Source organism: Eublepharis macularius, chromosome 4 (genome assembly GCF_028583425.1).
Source record: "Eublepharis macularius isolate TG4126 chromosome 4, MPM_Emac_v1.0, whole genome shotgun sequence".
NCBI lineage: Eukaryota > Metazoa > Chordata > Lepidosauria > Squamata > Eublepharidae > Eublepharis > Eublepharis macularius.
The window spans coordinates 31,798,408-31,816,901 of record NC_072793.1 but is presented as its reverse complement, the minus strand read 5'-3'; the positions used below and the strand labels follow the sequence as shown (position 1 = coordinate 31,816,901).

The following is an 18,494-nucleotide window of genomic DNA, read 5'->3' as shown; positions in this document are numbered from 1 at the left end:
GTGCAGGAGAGAGTTTTGTTTAAATTTTTAACATCATTTCCCCTTTCGGATTCTCCAAAAGACTGTGGATCATTATCTAGACTGTGTCTTGTCTAGTGAGGGGGGTACAAACAAACCTTTCAGTAGACTAAACTTTATTTTGGCAAAAACGCATATTCGAAAATTCATGTTTGCTGAGGGCCAAACAACACATTCCATTACCATATAATTCCCAAATGGTTTTAAAAGACTACTTCCAGCCACTGTGGCTGCTTTTTCACAGAACAGAATGGTGTGTGGGGAGGGGCTTTTAAACCATTTCTTCAATGCTGCTTCTTGATGAGAAAAATGCTATCTCCAAGGTGCTTTTACTTGGGAGGAAATAGTTTTCCCTAGAAGAGGAACAAGTAACATGTGGTTGATTTTCAGCAGGGAAACGGCAGGAGAAAAAAAGGTTTAACACCCCTCTTCTCCTGCTCAGAAAAAAGAGCCCCAATGGCTGCATTTGAAAAAAGAAAAACAAGTGCTTTTTTTAAAAAAATCATAGAACTACATATAATGGCCTGTATCCAACCATGTGTTCGTGGAACATCGATTATTCTCACATTCTTCTCAGTTCCTCCAATTTTACTTTTTATTTCATTTAAGTTCTTTATAGTCTGCCTTTCTCAGTGAGATTTAAGGCAGATTATACAGTATAACTCAATACGATCAACGGCTCTCACATCTAATAAACAATGCAATAGAGTATGTGGATGCAAATATGCAGAAACTTTAAAACAAGCAGAAATCCTATACAGAGCTGAAACAAAGCATAAACAACTAAACATGGCATATCAAAGAGCACAAAAATGAAACTATCCAGTAGTAGTACACTTATAGCAACAGACAGTACACAGTAATATAGTCTGTAGTCCCTATCCCTTTATCAATGCACCTCTTTGAACCATTTCCTTATAGTTTAGTTGCCCTACCTGTGTAAAAAAGCCCTACAGAATAATTCAGTTTTGCACAACTTGCTGAAAGCTAAGTAGTGGGAGTCCTCCTGATATCATCTGGTAGGCCATTCCATAAGGTGGGGCGGGAGGGGTGGGGGACAAAAGAGAGTGCATGTGTGCAGACAGTTGCTGATTTTGCCCATTTGCTTGGTGGCACTTGCAGAAGGCCTTGTTCAGATGAGAGAAGCTGCCATGGTCAAACATAGAGAGAGAGAGAGAGAGAGAGAGAGGCAGTCCTGCAGGTGAGAGGGACCAAAGCCATGAAGGGCTTTGTATGTGATAGCCAACACCTTGAATTGAGCCTGGTAACTGATGAGTAACCACTGGAGTGACTACAGAATATGCACATCTGCCTAGCTCCTGATAATAATCGAGCTGCATTATTCTGCACCAGCTGGAGTCTCCAAGGGGAGACCTACGTAGCGTGTATTACATTAGTCTACTCTCGCCATTATTGTGATGTGGATCCAGGTGTCCAGATCGGCCATGTCAAGATAGGGGCCCATCATTCAGGCTAAACTAAATGTGGAGGCTTTTTTTTTTTTTGCAGGTGCGTTAACTTGCTTCTCTAGCAGCAATGCTGGATCCAGGATAACACCGAGGCAATCCCTTCTGACCCCGTAAAGAAATCATATGTAGGGTTCAAGGACCCGCACAATGTAATAACCGTGCAAATTGGACAGCTGCAACAATGACAGAGAAGGAGGGGGAATGCCTTCTTCTGTCTCCTCAGCAAGAACAGCTCCAGTGATAGCAGAGAGAAAGGGGTGTGACATCAAGGCCCTCCTCACTGCAGGACCCCAACCTGCATGGCTATTCTTCAGCACAAATCCTACATCAAGAATGATCTTTTTGGGGTGTCATGCCTCAGGTAGGGTGAGCCAACTTACGCTGCCACCACGCTGGGATTTAGGGTCCCTTGGGAAGACCCAGAGTACCCTCCCAACCCTTCTGACCTCAGTAGCTTGTCCAATAAACAGGCGTGAGGACCCAGCAGAGTAACAATAAAAGGATTTATTTACAAGGTCTGTTAATATCAAACAAACAAAGAAGCAAACAAGGTGCCTTAGCAACAATAGATGGGTGAAAGCAAAATAAACAAAAGGCCCTAGCGCAACTGAACTCACTGTCCCTCTGTCTGCCAGGCCTGTCTTCTCACCCTACCTGGATGAGGGCCTTTCTCCCTAGCAGAAACCTCCCCAGGCCTTCTCCCTGGGAGAAAGAACACAGGTTTTTCCCCTTCCAGACTTATATAGCACTAGCTGTGTTCTGATTGGCCAAAAAGGACGCCAAAATGGCCCAGGGGCTCCTGGGAATTGTAGGCAGGCCTACTCCCACTGCTAACAGGCTTCTGAGAACTTGCTAGGCCTTCCTGGCACAGCCAGATCATGACAGGGGGTATGAAAGTAGCTTCTGGTTTGGAAAGGAATATGGGGAAATTCTTCCTGCCTTCCATGCACACATGATTCAATGTAGGCCAGCATGTATTTCTGCCATAAGATAATGCAAATGCGGGCACTTATAATCGTGTATAAGCAGATGAGTTTGGGGGGGGTGGAATATCCTTTCAGATCCTAGTTATCACTGCAAATCCTATTTCTCAGCTGCCCTCCTGTTTCCCCTCCAAATGGGACTTACTTCCATTCTCACAGCCTTGCTAAGGAGAAAAAATTAAGACCTACCTTGGGGGGGACAGTATTTGCAGGGAAAGAAATAGTGGTTGGGAAAGGATTAAGAACCCCCTCCTGCCTGATTCTCCCCTGCAAATGCTCCACTGTCCATTCATCTCTCTGCTTCAACATTAGATTTATGAGGGAAACGTGGGACTGGGAATTCCTATTTTCCTTTGTAATGTGATAATTCCTTTGTAATTATCTGGGACAGATGACAGGATGGGATGGAAGGATGAGAGCTGGGAGGAGGCAACAGGATCAGAGAACAAGTGTGCTGAACAGTTCTTTGCAAAGAACTGGGAGGTGATAGTAAAGCAGAGCCAGTGGAAAGGAGCAGGAGCACAGCCCTCAGTCCTGAGTAGTGTGAACCATTTTGGGATACCAGTTGAGAGCCAGCGAGGCACAGTGGGTAGCCTATGATTAGATGCAGGAAACCAGGTTCAAATTCCTGCACATCTATGAAACACGTTGGGTGTCCTTGGGCAAGTCTCTACGTATTTTTAAGCTCTGCTTTGATCTCCTCAGAGGAGGGGTGGATGGAAATGTAATGAAGAGATAAATGCCACAGATAATCCTGTGTGGGCAGTCATCGTATTACCACCTTCAGATTAAAAGAACTTCTGAATATTTACCAGTCAATAATGTCTACAGCCATTGGGATAATGCTTTACTGCTGTGCTGTGCTGTTTGTTGCTGTGGGCACAAATCAGAGCCCATTCAAGATAATCTGGTCACAGAAAGCAAGGCATACCCATTACCATGAGCCTGCCTTCTACCAGCTGTCTAAGCAGTGCAGGCCCATCTCATGGGGCCAGTTACCACCTCTGCTACTAACGGCTGGGAGCAGTTAGAGACCCTGCAGTCCATCTCTGCCCTCCTCATTGCGCCAACTCAAACCGTCACTTCTGTGGTTTATCTGGAGAACAGCACCCTTCAAATACTGCAGTTGCATGCAGTTGGTTGGCACATTCAACCTCTGTCCATCCCTACCACTCAGTTCTATTGATGCCTTCAAAATATCATTCCAAAATGGTACAGAAGCCATTTTCTCTCCTACTATTGCATTCAGTTTAAGTCACCTGTGTATTTGTGTTTCTACAGTCCAAACTCTTCGAATACGGAATAAAATAACATGCCTTTGGTGGGGATGGAGATAAGCAAAAGAGGTATTCTCTGCTGCAACTCACTAAAAGTTTTAAACCCAGGAGTGATTTATACTGCAGAAACATTTATATTCTAAATTGCAGAGTGGCTGGATCTTACAGGCAAAGGCTGCTGCCACCGGAGTTAGGATCTAATGCAGCCACGAGGGAAGAAACATATTATGTAAACAAAAAGCATGAGCAATCAAAGGGCAGGCAAGTGACGAAAGTCTGTGCCACCAAGTCTGGCCATAGGAAAATGCCCTTTATCCTCCACCAGTCCAGTAGTTACCGCGACCTGGATGACCCAGGCTAGGCCAATATCAGAAGCTAAGCTAAGACCACCAAGGAAAGCCAGGGTTGCTACACTGAGAGCCAGGCTACAAGTGACGCCTTAAACAGGTTGGACACTTGTCAGCTTCCCTCAAGTTTTGATGGGGAATGTAGGCGTCCTGGTTTTACGGCTTGGCTCTTCATTACAGCTGCAAGACCGGGATGCCTACATTTCCCATCAAAACTTGAGGGAAGCTGACAAGTGTCCAACCGGTGTCAGGCGTCACTTGTAGCTTGGCTCTGAGACAGGCAATGGAAACAACCTCTTTTTGGATTGTGCCTTGAAAACCCTATCAGGTCGCCTTAAGTTGGCTGTGACTCCATGGCACTTTCCAGCACCACCAGTGCACTGGTTCAGAGCACCAGTCCAAAATACATGAGGAATATGGCAGAAGAAGAGGCACGGGCTGTCCACTCAGCCTAGAACAATCATTTAAGGATTTACTCTCTCCTAGGTCAATAACAGGGGCGAGAGGTGTTACAACAGAAAGAAAAAGCAATTTCAGTTTCAAGAAGAATAGAAGTGGTTAGGAGACCACATAGGAGTATCAGATTCCTCAGCAATGTTGCTTCTCTACCATCAGAAGCCTTCTAATTACATTCAATCGGTAACACAGCACATACTTTATATGTCAATTAAGATTTATCTGGTCACCTTCCAACAATTTTAGTTGTCACATACTTTATAGGAACATTATATGAATACGATTCCAGGCTCAGTCCCTGGCAACTCCAGGCAGCAGGGCTGAGAATGTCTCCGACCCTGAAGAACCATTGCTAAGTGGAAAAACTAATAGCCAGTGCCACATGCAACCATCCTCCGTGGACTGCACTGCATGCAGGTTGCCCTCCGGGACAATTTACATCACTATCAAAAACAGCTTATTTTTAAAAAAACATAGTAGCCTTGTTCTATGTTATTCTCTAACCCACAGCTGGAAGCACAAGGAAAATGAAAGAATTGCACTTCTTTTCGCTGGAGGGCCCAAGGGAACAGGTGAGGGGGGTGGGGGAGTGCAGGACAGTACTGGCAAACAGTCCAAGCATACAAAGTTAAACTCCTGGGGCTGGGAAGCAAAACCCAGAGAGTGCAAGAACCTGGCTGCAAAGAAAAACTTGCTGACCTACATACTGCCTTTTGGGAGATCCCATCCCTCCCCAAGCAATTACGGTGCCTGGAGGAATCTTTTCTGCAGTGGCTGTATTTGGGGAAAGGATCTTAAAAATACATTCCCCCCCCCCCCTTCAGAACAGTCTCATCCACATCACAGGTGGTGCAAATATATATTTCCAAATGAGTATTTTTTAAAGAGATAATGGGTGAAACAAAATTTTTGCCACCATTCTGTTAGTTTTGCTGTACTGAAAGAAAAATAGAGAGGGGTGGGGACATCTAATAAGCGGTGGTAAAGTGGGAAGGAAGGGAATGGAGGCAAGGTTGGCTCACCAGCTCATCTTCCATATCAGCGTGGCAAGGAAAGGATAATGGAAAGGATAATGCCGCAATGGAGTTAGAAACGAAATAAATTGTAAGTGGGCACAGGAAGGAAATTGCCATAAGTGGGTACAGGAGATGCGATTCTTACAGTGCAATCCTACGCAGACTTACTCCAGTCTAAACCCATTGATGCCAATGGGCTTAGACCGGAGTAATTCTGTTTAGGATTGCAGTGTTAGAGATAGAAATGTTGTTTGACTTCTGAAGAATCCATGAGTGTCAATCACAGAGATAGATCATGATGGGTAGCCGTGTTAAGCTGTCTATAGCAGTAGAAAAGAGCAAGAGTCCAGTAGCATCTATAAGACTAACAAAAGTTGTGGTAGGGGATGAGCTTTCGTGAGTCACAGCTCACTTTTTCAGACCACAGAGAAAAAGTCTGGTGTCGATTGTCCAATCATTAAACAGTGAACTCTCTTTCTAATGTGTGTTTGACTGTGGCATGCCAGGGACTCAATGCTAGAACAGACGCTGGGTGGCAATCTGTTGCTGCCATACACAGTCCTCATGCTGGGGAATAAGCCACATCCCTCTCAGGAAATCAGCTGTGGTGCACTTGCATTCTCAAAAGCAGGGGGCCTGAGGGGGGCAGAGATGGCAGCAAGCAACCAGGGGCCAAATGAGGCAGCACAGGAAGAAGGGAAAGCACTCTCCAGCTAAATGCACTAGGAGAGATGCGATGGTAGCCCTTTCCACATGGGTTATTTGCTCTGGGTTCAGTGCGAATTGGAAGTGGGTTTCCCCCCCTGCTTCTTCACATCATCATGGTACATTCGTACACCTCCCAGAGTTTATCTGATCTTTCTGAAGCCTGCTTTGCTGCAAATTTTTGGGTAAGATCACAATAAAGCCCAGATGGCTGCTTTGTGGGCAGGACAGTTTGGCTTTTCTTGCCTCAATGGCACCCACCCACCTCACAGGGTGTCCACGTACCTCACAGGGTGTTTTGTTGTGGGGATAATAATAACTTTGTAAACCACTCTGAGTGGGTAAGTCATCCTGAAGGGCGGTATATAAATCGAACGTTGTTGTTACTATTTTCCTTATCCCTGTGGCAGCCATCTCCTGGGGGCATTTTTTAAAATTGGCAACCACATCATCAGATATATGTGAGAGTGGACGTGACTGAATTCTAGCTACAAAGAGGAAGGGTGAAACTCATACCTGCAGGAACTGAAAATCACTCGGGTCGTCAACCAGCGTTGCCAGCCAGAAGTTCTGCTTTTTGAGACTGTCCAGTCCCTCCTGCCTGTCCTGAATGGAGTTTCCCATTTCCACTAAAGCTGATCTTTCTTCGCGATCTATGAAGTCCATCAGTTTGGTCTGCAGCCATTTGAGCTCCTTGAATACCTCAGCAAAGGTCCGGCTCACTTCATCTCTGGCCGTCTTCACCACTTTCTAGAATGGGAAGAAAACACCCAAACCACTGTGTTTTCTTCATGGGCTACCTTTATCTAATACCTTTCTCCACAATTGTTTGGTTGCACAAAGGTGCACATAATGAGAGTGGTGAAGCCATTGTTGAACCACACTCATCCTCACTTTGATCAGACGCACAAGCTCCTTGGCAGCATTGAGAAAGTGATTCTACCAGTTTTCAGCAGAAGTGGTTGTGCCCAGTTCTGACTGGCAGCTGGGTGCCTGTGACTTAGGGTTGCCAGCTCCAAGTTGGGAAATTCCTGGAGATCTGGGGGGTGAAACTTGGAGAAACCTGGAGAAAGTGGGGTTTGGGGAGGGAATTCCATAGAGTCCACCCCTCAAAGTAGCCATTTTCTCCAGGTGAACTGATCTCTGTGGCCTGGAGACAAGTTGTAATTCCGGGAGATCTCCAGCCACTACCTGGAGGATGGCAACCCTACTGTGACATCACAACTCCTCTCCCCCACAGTAACAGTTTATAAAGGGAATGAAGTCTGTTTTTAAAAGAAAAATAAGTCACCAAAAATGTGCGGTAAACTTACTAGTCTAGTGGTGCATCATCATCAAGAGTCCAGTATCACTTTTAAGACTAACCAACTTTATTGTAGCATAAGATTTCGAAAATCACAGCTCTCTTCATCAGATGCATCTGACGAAGAGAGCTGTGGTTCTCGAAAGCTTATGCTACAATAAAGTTGGTTTAAGACTTAAGTCTTAAAGTGCTACCGGACTCTTTACTATTTTGCAACTGCAGACTAACAGGGCTAGCTCCTCTGGATCTATGATCATCATCAAGCGGTCACTTCACTTGGAGCAGAAGGGAGAGAGTACTGAAGAAGACATTGATCCAGAGGTTATTGGTATGTTGTTTGAGTGAAAGCAGGAGGCATCATCACTCCACAGCAGAAAAATCTTCACCTGCTCATTTGTGCAGGGATGTTTGCCAGCAGTTTGCCTCTTTCGGAGCAAGCAATGGTATTTAGCCGCTGTATTTAATGTAATGGTCCATCAGAGTAACAGCTCAATATACAATATATCGACAATACAGTATTTTGGCAAGACCAGGCTAACTGCGGAAGGAACACAAGCAGTTGCTTGGGTCTGTAATATTTTTAGGAATGCAAAAAAAAAGGGGGGAAAAGCAACATGCAACCTAAAATATGCATACTGAGAGCCTTGCTACAAGTGACATTTTACACGTGAAGGATAAAGGATCATTTTCGCAAGTCTTTCTGGGAACCGAAGTTCCTCTCCCCCACCCCTTTTCCTTTTGTTCCTTCCCCTCACTGCCTGAAGAGACAGAGAAAGCCTGCGGCAACAGCAACTTTTGCAAATCGTTCCTCCAGTCACAAGCCTGCTCTCAATGATCTTTGGGGCAGGCAGCTGCAACTTTCTCAGCTTTCTCCAGAGCATTCCCCCCACCCCAGCAAGACGATTTGCAAACGCTGATGTTGCCATAGGCTCTCTCTGTCTCTTCAGGCAGTGAGGGGAAGGAACAGAAGGAAAACGGGTGGGGGAGAGGAACTTCAGTTCCCAGAAAGACTTGCGAAAATGATCCTTTATCCTTCACGTGTAAAATGTCACTTGTAGCAAGGCTCTGAGATACTTTGCAATGTTGTAAAAGATGCTGGGCTACAGCCCTTGGATTGTGGGGCCTAAGAACTGCACCCCAGCAACCTGTTGGACACTGCAAGGGATCTTGAGAGGAGCCTCTCAGGAAATATTTCCTTCGGCTTCCTGCTTCCACTAGGATGCACTGACCGAATGGAAGCTGTCAGAAGTCAGGCCAATGGCCACGTGGGACAGAACTGAGGCTCAGGAGCACATCCACAAATGATCCAAAGATGCAGCAAAGGAGAAAACAAAGAAAGCAAGGAGAGGGCAATGGAGGACAGGAATTGGTCCGCCACAGAGAGCTGTGGTACAGATGCTACCCAAATGTGAACTGCCAAAGGGGGAGGGGGAGAGGCATACCAAAACCCAGAAAAGAATGACGGCAAAGCCATTAAGATACAATTGTAGTTCAATACAAAACATGCCCAATGTTTTTTGCAGATCTTCAGGTAAACGTGCAAAGTCAAATGTTATGATTAATCATATATTTGGCTATATATTATAAAGCTACTATGTGAACCACATCATTTAAGAGAGATCAAGATGGGTAGCGGTCTTGGTCTGTCTCTAGTCGTGGAAAAGAGCAAGAGTCCAGTAGCACCTATAAGACTAACAAGATTAGTGGTAGGGGATGAGCTTTCGTGAGCCACAGCTCACTTCTTCAAATACAGCTAGAATGTGAGTCCATCTGTCCTTATATCTTGGAGAGTGGAGTGATTAGGGGCTGAATGACAAAAGGCAGGTGTGATGGAATAGGGTGGGGTATGCAGAGGGGTAGTGGGTGTGGAGAAATTAGCATTGGTAATGAGACAGGAAGCCTTTGTCTCGATTCAGTCCAGGTGGATGCATTGTCTTGAGCTTCGTTATCAGTGTCAGGTCCAGTGTATATCTAAACTGTACTGACTCCATTTTCTAATGCTTCTAGTGTTTGAGTGTTCTCTTCCCAGGTGCACCAGTTCCCATGCAGCATTCCCACCGGAGGAGACTGTTTTGTCTAACACCGTTCTACCAAGCATTGGCCTTGAAGGAGAGCAGCTTCCCAGGACTGAGAGATGTTGTTTTGAGAACTATGGGGGGAGGCTGATCCAGATGGGTATTGTTACTCTGTATCTTATGCTTGCTCTTCATTGGTAACAATGATCATGTACCATCCTGATTCTCCTATTCAGGACAGTGGACTATAATGGACCTTTTCTGCAGTAAAGTTTCCTTTTCCAAACAATGGACTTGTGTTTGCTTCTAAAGGGAACCCTGTAGTGAGTGCCTTATTTAGCCACAGTCTGACATTTTGTTACCAATCATGTCTAAGTCGGACCCAACGGAATCCAAGGTTGTCCCGGACAGGGATCCTTTGTTTGATCCGTATGCGTCTCCCGACAATCAACCCGTGCAAGCCCAAGACTCCCAGGAGCTGGGAGCAGCCGGGAACGGAACCGGAGCCTCCACTTCCACCCCGCCTCTCATCGATCTCAATACTCGGGACGAGACCAAAGCTGACCTCGGGGCAAGGCCGAAAGCGACTGCTCTCCCTTTGATTTCGGTACCCACCCCGTCGGAGTGGGGAGCCAGACCCCGAGAAACCAGAGAGCGTCGGGCAGGTGGACTCCATCCACTAATTTCGATGGAAGGGCGCCGAAGCCTAAGAACCGTCCCGGAGCTAGACAGCAGCCAACCATGGAGATATTGGAACAGGACATCCGAGCAGGCGGAGGGGGACACGTCTCGCCGCGGCGCCCTGAGTTGGGATTACTCCGAACTCGTTTCATGGAAAGAGCCAACGGAGGTCCCTGAACAAAGTTGGGAGCAGATACAAGGTCGCACCTATGCGGTGGATACCAGCATCTCGGCCGTGACGGGTATGGCCAAGGGAATCCTAGCTGCGAGATCGAGAGTCGTCCAAGGGGACCCTCCTCCTTGGGGCCCCTTGTCCCCGGTGAGTGCAACGAATGAAGCTTCAATAAGCGAGCAACCGGGGGCAAGTCGAATGCAACAGTTAGAAGCTAAACTGATGGATATGGAAGGTTTTTGTGGAAATATACACATGATCACATGATCACAAATATACACATGATATACACATGGTTTCTCACCTACGCAACTTGGGGGCGTGGTGACTACTCGCAGCCATGCCAAGCAGCCCCTCCCGGCCAACCAAGAGTGGAAATCGAAACTCAAAACTGAGGTTGAGAAGGAGGGGGATAGGGCTCCGCGAAGCAAACTGACCCAATCCCCACAAGGGGATTGGTTAGCCGGGAGCAAATTTTATGTCCCAGACAGCCTCCGACTGGAAGTTTTGCAGCGCTGTCATGATGCTCCCACTGCTGGACATTATGGGTATCTGAAAACTTTGCACCTCATCCAAAGACAATTCTGGTGGCCGGGCATGCGCAAAGACATTTCCCAATACGTTAGTTCCTGTCCTATTTGCCTCAGCGCCAAAACCAGAAAAGGGAAGCCTCCGGGTCTCCTGCAACCATTGGAAACGCCAAACAGACCCTGGGAAATAATATCTATGGACTTTATCACTGATCTACCTATCTCAAAAGGACATAATTGCATTTTAGTGGTGGTAGATCTGTTCTCCAAACAAGCTCATTTTATCCCCTGTACTACTATACCCTCCGCTCGAAAACTAGCAGATTTGTTTCTGAAACACATCGTAAAATTACATTCTTTTCCGTCCAAGGTGATTTCGGATCGCGGCGGACAGTTCGTTGCCAACTTCTGGCGGGAGCTTTTGAAAATGTTGAATATTGAACAAGGCCTCAGTTCAAGCCACCACCCACAAACCGACGGGCAATCCGAAAAAACAAACCAAATATTAGAACAGTTTCTTCGTTGCTACATTAATTTTCAACAAGATAATTGGGTGGACCTTCTCCCTCTGGCCGAGTTCTCATATAACAACAGTGTACACGCTTCAACGGGGGAGGCCCCCTTCAAAATTGTCTACGGAACTCACTTCAATCCCTTCCCGTTGGATGCCCCCCCTCTCCATTCCTCTAAATTGCCAGATGTATCTTCGTGGTGGGGGGAGGCGGCGCAGCAATGGACTCTTATTAAGAAGCACCTTGACAAAGCCAAACTGGATTACAAAAAATACGCAGACCGCCATCGTGCGGCCGAATGGGAATTACAACCCGGTGATCATGTGTATATTTCCACAAAAAATTTAAAACTTGCTCAGACCAGCCGCAAACTCGCTCTGAAATTCCTAGGACCTTTTCCTGTGCGCAAGATAATAAATAAAGTGACTGTTGCTGTAACTTTGCCCAAGAACCTGCGCCATGTGCATGACACGTTCCATGTCAGTCTTCTAAAGAAAGCTCCCACCGACAACAAATGGCACGTCAAAGCTCCACCCATTCCAACTTTAATTGACGACCAAATACACTATGAGGTACAGCAAATCTTGGACTCTAAACTCAAACGAAATCAGCTTTTTTACCTCATTAGATGGAAGGACTTTGATTCTGGTTACGATGAATGGGTACACTCTGCACATGTTCATGCTCCTAGACTAACCAAAGCTTTTCATACTCGCTACCCATATAAGCCAGGGGGGGATCTGTTTTAAGGGGGGCAGAATGTCAGGTCCAGTGTATATCTAAACTGTACTGACTCCATTTTCTAATGCTTCTAGTGTTTGAGTGTTCTCTTCCCAGGTGCACCAGTTCCCATGCAGCATTCCCACCGGAGGAGACTGTTTTGTCTAACACCGTTCTACCAAGCATTGGCCTTGAAGGAGAGCAGCTTCCCAGGACTGAGAGATGTTGTTTTGAGAACTGTGGGGGGAGGCTGATCCAGATGGGTATTGTTACTCTGTATCTTATGCTTGCTCTTCATTGGTAACAATGATCATGTACCATCCTGATTCTCCTATTCAGGACAGTGGACTATAATGGACCTTTTCTGCAGTAAAGTTTCCTTTTCCAAACAATGGACTTGTGTTTGCTTCTAAAGGGAACCCTGTAGTGAGTGCCTTATTTAGCCACAGTCTGACATTCAGTTGCAATTCAGCAGTCTTTCATTCACCGGCTATTATCATTCGGCCTCTGTAATTACTCCACTCTCCAAGATATAAGGACAGGTGGACTCTAGTGGTATCTAAAGAAGTGAGCTGTGGCTCACGAAAGCTTATACCCCACCACTAATTTTGTTAGTCTTATAGGTGCTACTGGACTCTTGCTCTTTTCCACATCATTTAAAGCATCATCATTTATGCCTTGGTAATAGTGCATTCACAACTACCCTAAAACCTTTCCTGAGGAGCAAAAAAGCCCATAGTTCAACAAATCAAAGGGGAACACAAGGTAAAAACCTTTCTGAAATTGTTTTATATTTGCCTTTCTTTGACCTGACCTGGATGGCGCGGGTTAGTCCAATCTCGTTAGATATCAGAATCTAAGTTGGGTTGGTTCTGGTTAGTACTTGGACGGGAGACTACCAAGGAAGACCAGGGTCACTAATGCAGAAGCAGGCAATGGCAAGCAGCCTCTGTTAGTCTCTTGTCTTGAAAACCACAGGGGAGGCGTTCCACCGTAAGTCAGCCGTGACTTGATAGCACTTTATACATGCACTTTCTTTAACTATACATCTCACCTGTGTTTCAATTCAATACAACCAAAGAGGAGTGAGAAAACTAAGAATAAACCCTCAGGACTGAACTGTATAAAGAAACTCACTTGACGGGAAGTTCAATGGGCATGCAGTATAGTTATAGCTCCTTGTAAAAGTTTTACAAGAAGATATGTCCATTTAACTAATAAGTTATTCTCAGTCATGAGGGGTTTAGTCTTCGCTTTCTCTCTCAGCCTACGTTTCTAGTCAATAAAACCAAGGCTATGTATATGTTTAATGTAAACAATTTGTGACATGCGTACACAAAACAGTTTTATAGAGGTTTTCACCCTATGTTCCCTTTTTATTTCATTGAAGTGTGGGCTTTCTCGTCCCTTAACAAAGGTCTTTTGGATTTATTATGAATTTATTATTAATATATAAGCATACATAGTGCTTTCAGTTCTGTGATTCATTGTGTGCTTTTATTATTATGAAAAGATTCACTGGCAATACACATCTTTGAACGTTTCCCTGAAGATCTGCAAAACACACTGGAATTTTTAAAATTCAGCTACCATTAAACCTTGCTGTCTTTGCTTTCAGTATTTTTCCCCCAAGATGATTTGCACCTAATCTGGAAGGATATCGGTATCTATCCAACACCAGACTGGCATACAAGTAGGCCCCACGATGTTCCACAGAATAGCAGAGAAAGGTACTGCGTGTCCAGCAGTTGCTAGACCTTTCAAGGTGGCAAGAGCCAGCACTTGCTTCCAAACTGTACAGATGGACAAGAAACAGAAGGAATGGCACAATCCTATAGCATGTCATATATTCAACCTATGCTGGGTGTCATCTGAAAAGCGTTTCTCACCAAGAGGTAGTTCACTCTGCCCCTGTGTTGCTGACCATCTACTGCCAACATCAAAATCTGGTTTTCCACATTGGCTTGAATTCTCTTGACCTCCATCTAGGAAAGAATTAAAAACACTGAAGCAGTATCTTGGAACGTTCATTTATCTCTCATAGCATAGATCTTAGAGAATCCACGGTTGTCCTACTGGTTTGTGTTGCAACACTGAATGCTTTTATCAAAAAGATCTTATTGAACTCCCATTGCAGGATAACAGGTTAGGGAAAAGAGAGCCAGTGGAATGACATATAAGGCTATTTAGTATGTTCTTCAGGATCTTGGCTTTAATTTTCAAAAGTATTCCAGCCCAGCCATGAACCACGAGTGTAATGGAACATGATGCTGTCCTCCACTGACTCTTTTGTTCCACTTGGAATAAGTGTAAAATCTTAAGAATGAGCCACCTCCAAAATATAACAATCTTTATGTCAGCGTCATTAACTGGTTCACTGCAGGAGTGACAAGTGACGATGGTCCCATTGCAAGCAAGTGAATGACAACTAGATGAACAATTCTGCCAGCATAATTATTTTGCTTTTTGACCATTCAGTCCTTTAACTCCCTCCATGAAAACTTTAGAACATCCTGAAAAAAGAGGGGAAATCCTGAAAATACATCCTGAAAAAAAGCCCAAGAAATTAAACTAATTTCACAATTCAAGATAAAGAACAATAGGCTAATGGAAGAGTGTAGGTCTTTACCATAGTCTGTAACTTCCTGTTTCTCAATGTATTATGTGTTTGAACTGGGCAAAAATAATGTGTGAAAAGTACTCGATTAAAATGGCAAAAATACCTACATTGGGTCAGCACTGAATGCTACATGTCAGTTTAAAAGGTCAAGTTAACCAGCAATAAATACAGTTACAAAGGCTTTAGGGGTCCTTCCTTAATTGCTACTTCTATGTTTATTGTATGGGAATGTCCCCCTACACATTTGAACACATGTATACCACCATACACATAAACCCATTCATAACTGTTGGATTAAATCCATCACATCATCAAAAGCATATGCATAAAATAAAATTCGAAGAGAATAAATATTATTGTCGCTCAAAGCTATAATTTCTTTCCATGTTTTTAAACATCAATGGAATACAATTGCTTCCCCTCTTTTTAACTTTTTATTTAACAATATAAACAATAAAAGAACAAAGAAATCTATAACAACTGTAAGTGCCCCCTCTTTTTAATAGTCACTTTATCAAAGGCTAAAAGTAGAAAGGTGAGTATCATACCTTTTTCTCAGCCAGCCCCAGAGGCCAGATAATAACATCTGTCCAACCCGGGTTGATTTGATGGCAGCACACAGATACCCTCCTGATCATTGATACACCCCCAGGTTTATGTTCCAGCCTCTGCATCTCACACACATCCCAACAGCTCCTGTTGTTCTCCCATCATGGTTTGGTTAGAGTTCCCTTGGTCCCATGATTCCCACATGCTGTTACTTTTCCTCCTAACACAGGCCTTCTACTTCCCGCCTATACTTTCATTATATTCTCCTTTCCCAGCCTGGCTAGAAGATTAGATAGATTAGGCTGTAAACACTACAAGTATCCCAAAACTGCTTACATTTACTGCTAAGAGTTTGATGAGGCCTACTGTGAGTCCTTAGGAATACGGTTTCCTGTAGGGTTGTCAACTTCCAGGTGGGGCCTGAAGATGTCCTGGAATTACAACTGATCTCCAGACAACAGAGATCAGTTTCCTTGGGGAAAATGGGCACGTTGGAGGCTGGGCTCTATGGTAGTATACCCTGTTGAGGTCACTCCCCTCCCCAAATTCCACCCCCAAATCTCCAGGAATTTTCCAACCCAGAGTTGGCAACCCTTAAACATTTGCTTGTTTCACACAACTAAGCCTTGGATAACAGAATGTAGTCCACAGTAGAGATGGGCACGAACCAAAATTAAGCACGAACCAGGCTGGTTCATGGTTCGCAAACTGCGGTTCGTCAGATCCCATTTCTGACAAACCGCCACGAACTTTTAGGCTGGTTCATTTGGTTCATTTTTGGTTAGTGACTGCAGACAACCTGGTGCCAATCAATCAGTTTCCTAGGCAACGGGATAGACTTCCTACAGACCTTCTGCTGACCCGGAAGTGACCTTCTTCTGACCCAGAAGTGATGATTTTCTGACCTGGATGTGATGTTTTCATGAACTAAACAAACCGGTTTGCAAACCAGGAGCAGGTTCATCGAAGTTTGTGGTTCGTGAAATTTGACGAACCACGAACCGTATGGTTTGGTTTTTTCCCAGTTCGTGCCCATCTCTAGTCCACAGTACAGAATAAATAAGGTACCAACAGAACTGGATTCTTCTGTTCTTAAAAAAGAGTGCTTAGTTTCCTAGTCTTCCTAGCCTTCAGTAGGTTGCCAGCTCTGGGATGGAAAATTCTTGGAGATTTGGGGGTGGAATTTGGGGAGAGGAGTGACCTCAACATGTCATAGAGTCCATCCTTAAAGCATCCATTTTCTCTAGGGCAACTGATCTCTGTAGTCTAGAGATGAGTTGTAATTCTGGGTTACCTCCAAGCCTCGCCTGAAGGTTGGCAACCCTAGCTTTTACAGGTGTAAATGTGCAGTTTCCACAAAAAGGTTTAGAAAAAAAAGTAGTAAGGGGTGAGAGTTGTGTTCGAGTGCCCCTCCCAGTCATTGCCTCCTAGATGTGTTTCCTTTATAAAGTACAGAAATCACATGACATCTCTTTGTGAGGGAAATAAGGATATTGTGGAATACATTTCAGGCAGGAAACTTTTTAGGGAAGACATACGCACCCAAAATGTGACTGTAAATTGCAGAATGAACCCCTGCATATGAATGTGTGTGATGAGAGAAACAAGAAGCAAGAGTCATTCTGCCTGATGGAAATGCAGAAACAATCAGAAAGGTAAGGGAATGGAGGGGACTGTGACTAGATCAGTTACTGGATACACTGTTGAGATGAGAGTCCTGACTAGAGATGGCCACAAACCTAAATATGACCCAAAAAAACCCACAAACCAGGCCGGTTCGGGGTTCGCAAACCAGGGTTCATAGAAGCTCCTTTTCACGGAACTTCCACGAACTATATTCTGGTTTGTTGGGTCGTATTTACAGGGGCAGTTTAAATGGCCATTTCCCCAGGGAAAGGGCCATTTAAACTGCCCCTTTAAGGGACTTGCAAGAGCAGGTCCCTTTAAACTATCAGCTGGCAGGCAGCAGGAGGGATCCCCCCTGCCGCCTGCCAGCTGATAGTTTAAAGGGACCTGCTGCTTGCAAGGCAGGAAAGGGCCCTTTAAACTGTTAAATGCCCCTTTCCCTGCCGCTGTTAAGGCTGGAAAGGGGCATTTAAACCCCATGAACCATGAACCTCCTTGGTTCATTGGGGTTTTTTTTGTTCTGTGCCCATCTCTAATCCTGATTCTCTTCTGGTTGCCAGTGGAGAGCCAGTGTCGTATAGAGGCTCAAATTCAAATCCCCACTCTGTCATAAAGCTCGCTGGATGACTCAGGCCAGTCACTCACTATCTCACAAGATTGTTTTGAGTGCTAAAAACAGAGAGGAGGTGTTCTGAGCTCTGAAGGATGGGATAAAATCCACTAAACAAACCCAGAGGAGTAAGAGTTATGAAGGAAATGATATGTATAGTACAGAATGGGTTGTTGGGTAGCTTTTCGGAATGATAGGGTGTTGACTTCACAACATTTGCTGTATTCTCAAAGTTGCCTTCCTGGAAAACTAGTTGTTGATCTTACAGAATGCATTTAAAAGTGCAATACTTGCCTCTTTCTTGGCTCTTTCCTCCTTTACACAGACGGCTTCATGATTCTTGTGCTCCTCCCGGACACAAACCTGGCAGATAAATTTGCCTTCTGTTTTGCAAAGCAGTTCCAACAGCTTGTGATGCTTCAGGCACACACTGGTCTTCAAGTCACTGAGAGGTTCTACCAGCTGATGGTTTTTAAAGGTCTTGTCTTCATAGTGGGTCTGGATGTGGTTTTCGCACAAAGCTGCCATGCACTGCAGGCAAGACTTGACAGCTTTGAGTTTCCTGGGAGAGCAGAAGTCACATGGGACATCCTGGGGACCTGCTACGGGGAGCTTCCTTGACCCCTGAGCTTCTTCTCGTTCAAATCTCATGGCAATTTCTCCCAGGGTTATATTTTTGCGGAGCTGAGGCCTTGAGTTGAATGACTCCCGGCACTGAGGGCAGTAGGGGCATTCCCCAGTCAAAGCTTTGTGATCCCAGTAATCCCGCAGACACTCCATGCAGAAGTTGTGCCCGCAAGCTGTAGTGACAGGGTCTCTGAACACCTCAAGGCATATTGGACACACAATGTTTTCCTCAAGGAAAAGAAAGCCAGACTTCTTCAT

At 44.9% G+C, this 18,494-nt stretch overlaps 1 protein-coding gene across 1 annotated transcript in view; it reads right to left on the bottom strand.

Annotated features, from left to right (window-relative positions):
• LOC129327558 (E3 ubiquitin/ISG15 ligase TRIM25-like) overlaps positions 1–18,494 on the bottom strand; it is a 32,315-nt gene extending 13,821 nt beyond the window's left edge. Inside the window, exons 1-3 of the mRNA XM_054976311.1 lie at positions 17,904–18,494; positions 14,094–14,189; positions 6,788–7,021 (exon numbers count right to left, since the gene is read on the bottom strand). Coding sequence (XP_054832286.1) covers positions 6,788–7,021; positions 14,094–14,189; positions 17,904–18,494 — 921 coding nt within the window. The remainder of the gene's footprint in view (positions 1–6,787; positions 7,022–14,093; positions 14,190–17,903) is intronic.